Raw genomic sequence first — 2330 nt, 5'->3', positions numbered from 1 at the left:
GGGGTGGTGTTAATGAGCTGCTGGGTGCTAATGGTCTCTCTGTCCCCGCAGACGAGGTGCGCACGGGGACGTACCGGCAGCTCTTCCACCCCGAGCAGCTGATCACGGGCAAGGAGGATGCGGCCAACAACTACGCCCGTGGGCACTACACCATCGGGAAGGAGATCATCGACCTGGTCCTCGACCGCATCCGCAAGCTGGTGGGTACAAACCTGTGAGGCCAGTGCCACTGGTGCTGTTGGGGGAAAAAGAGAACCCTCCAGTGGCTTCAGTAATGAGGAGTTGGGTCGGCGTCTGGGTGCATTTTATGGTTCTTGGCACCCTGCAACAGTTTGGCGCTCCCTGTGGGGTCTGTGTCCCATGAGTGGAGGTCAAGATCAGCCCCCTTCCACGGGTTGAACCCCTTTCCTCAGAACCCTGCAAACCCACTGCAGCCACGAACCCAGGATGTGTGCACCTTGAGGGTGGACGGTACCTGGAGGTGAGACAGGGGCCTGGGGCAGGGTGGTTCGATTCTGCCTTAGGGTAAACATTATTTCACCCGTTTTTTTAGGGTCCCATGAGGTTTCTCCTAAATCTGGACTCTGATCCTACTTGACCAGCTGCTTAAGAGCAGCAATGCCAAGGGTTTAACTGTTGCTGGGGCAGCTCATGAGGATTCCATCTTCCCTGAGGCAGACAGACATGCAGGGTGCAGGCACATGCAAGGGCTGGCTCCTGGTGCGGGAAGGGGCCAAGTGTCCTGCAAATCCTGCAGGAAGGGGCCTCTTCCCTTGAGGGCCACTTGTGCTGTGGCTGGGAGCAGACCTGGGGCACTCCGGCCACTGCCTGGCCCTGCCTGTGTCCCCAAGACAACACTTCCCAAAGGCTCTGAGATCTTGGGGTGAATGTTTGCTGTCCTGGGCAACTTGATAGCAGCTTAAATTGGAAACTACTGACAAGATTGGTCTTGTTTTCTCATCCCTTCTTCCAGGCTGACCAGTGCACGGGGCTGCAGGGCTTCCTGGTGTTCCACAGCTTTGGGGGTGGCACCGGCTCCGGCTTCACCTCCCTGCTCATGGAGCGCCTCTCCGTTGACTATGGCAAGAAGTCCAAGCTGGAGTTCTCCATCTACCCGGCCCCGCAGGTCTCCACAGCCGTGGTGGAGCCCTACAACTCCATCCTCACCACCCACACCACCCTGGAGCACTCTGACTGTGCCTTCATGGTGGACAATGAGGCCATCTACGACATCTGCCGCCGCAACCTGGACATCGAGAGGCCCACCTACACCAACCTCAACCGCCTCATCAGCCAGATCGTGTCCTCCATCACGGCCTCCCTGCGCTTTGATGGGGCCCTGAATGTTGACCTGACGGAGTTCCAGACCAACCTGGTGCCATACCCCCGCATCCACTTCCCGCTGGCCACGTACGCCCCCGTCATCTCGGCTGAGAAGGCCTACCATGAGCAGCTCTCGGTGGCCGAGATCACCAACGCCTGCTTTGAGCCGGCCAACCAGATGGTGAAGTGTGACCCGCGGCACGGCAAGTACATGGCGTGCTGCCTGCTGTACCGCGGGGACGTGGTGCCCAAGGATGTCAACGCCGCCATCGCCACCATCAAAACCAAGCGGAGCATCCAGTTTGTGGACTGGTGCCCCACGGGTTTCAAGGTGGGCATCAACTACCAGCCTCCCACGGTGGTCCCCGGGGGGGACCTGGCCAAGGTGCAGCGTGCTGTGTGTATGCTGAGCAACACCACGGCCATCGCCGAGGCCTGGGCCCGCCTGGACCACAAGTTTGACCTGATGTATGCCAAGCGGGCGTTTGTGCACTGGTACGTGGGGGAGGGCATGGAGGAGGGGGAGTTCTCCGAGGCCCGTGAGGATATGGCCGCCCTGGAGAAGGATTATGAGGAGGTGGGGGTGGATTCAGTGGAAGGGGAAGGAGAGGAGGAGGGGGAGGAGTACTAAAGGCTGGGTTTTTTTCTGTCAGCATGTCCATAAAATGTCCGCTTCAAACACTTCAGCTTTCTTGTGCACTGGGGTGGGCTCAGCCCCGTGGGCCCGGCTGGAGGGACGCGCGCTGCTCCGCCTGGGCTCCGTGCTCTCTTCCATGTGATCTTTGTCGGTTTTCCATGTGTCCGTGACATGTCTGTGAATAAAAGGCTTTAAGAGAAGCTGACATTGTGTCGGTTACAAACACTCTGTGTCTGTGGCTCCCCCGGGCGCTCCTTGGCCCCATCCCGTGGGAACAGCGTGTCCCCATTGTCCCTGCCCAGTGGGATGCGGCTCCTGCCCGGAGCTGGCTCTGGATGGGGTGCGGGGAGGGGGGTGATGCTGCCCCCGG

The 2330-nt window shown here is 59.8% G+C and overlaps 1 protein-coding gene across 1 annotated transcript in view; it reads left to right on the top strand.

Moving 5' to 3' along the window:
• LOC106898604 (tubulin alpha-1 chain) overlaps positions 1-2165 on the top strand; it is an 8475-nt gene extending 6310 nt beyond the window's left edge. Inside the window, exon 3 of the mRNA XM_014959912.1 lies at positions 1376-2165. Coding sequence (XP_014815398.1) covers positions 1376-1954 — 579 coding nt within the window. The 3' untranslated portion in view covers positions 1955-2165. The remainder of the gene's footprint in view (positions 1-1375) is intronic.
• Positions 2166-2330: the final 165 nt, after the last annotated feature.

Source organism: Calidris pugnax, unplaced genomic scaffold (assembly GCF_001431845.1).
Source record: "Calidris pugnax isolate Ruff unplaced genomic scaffold, ASM143184v1 scaffold533, whole genome shotgun sequence".
NCBI classification, from domain to species: domain Eukaryota; kingdom Metazoa; phylum Chordata; class Aves; order Charadriiformes; family Scolopacidae; genus Calidris; species Calidris pugnax.
The sequence above is the reverse complement of the archived record's forward strand: the minus strand, read 5'-3'. Positions and strand labels throughout refer to the sequence as shown.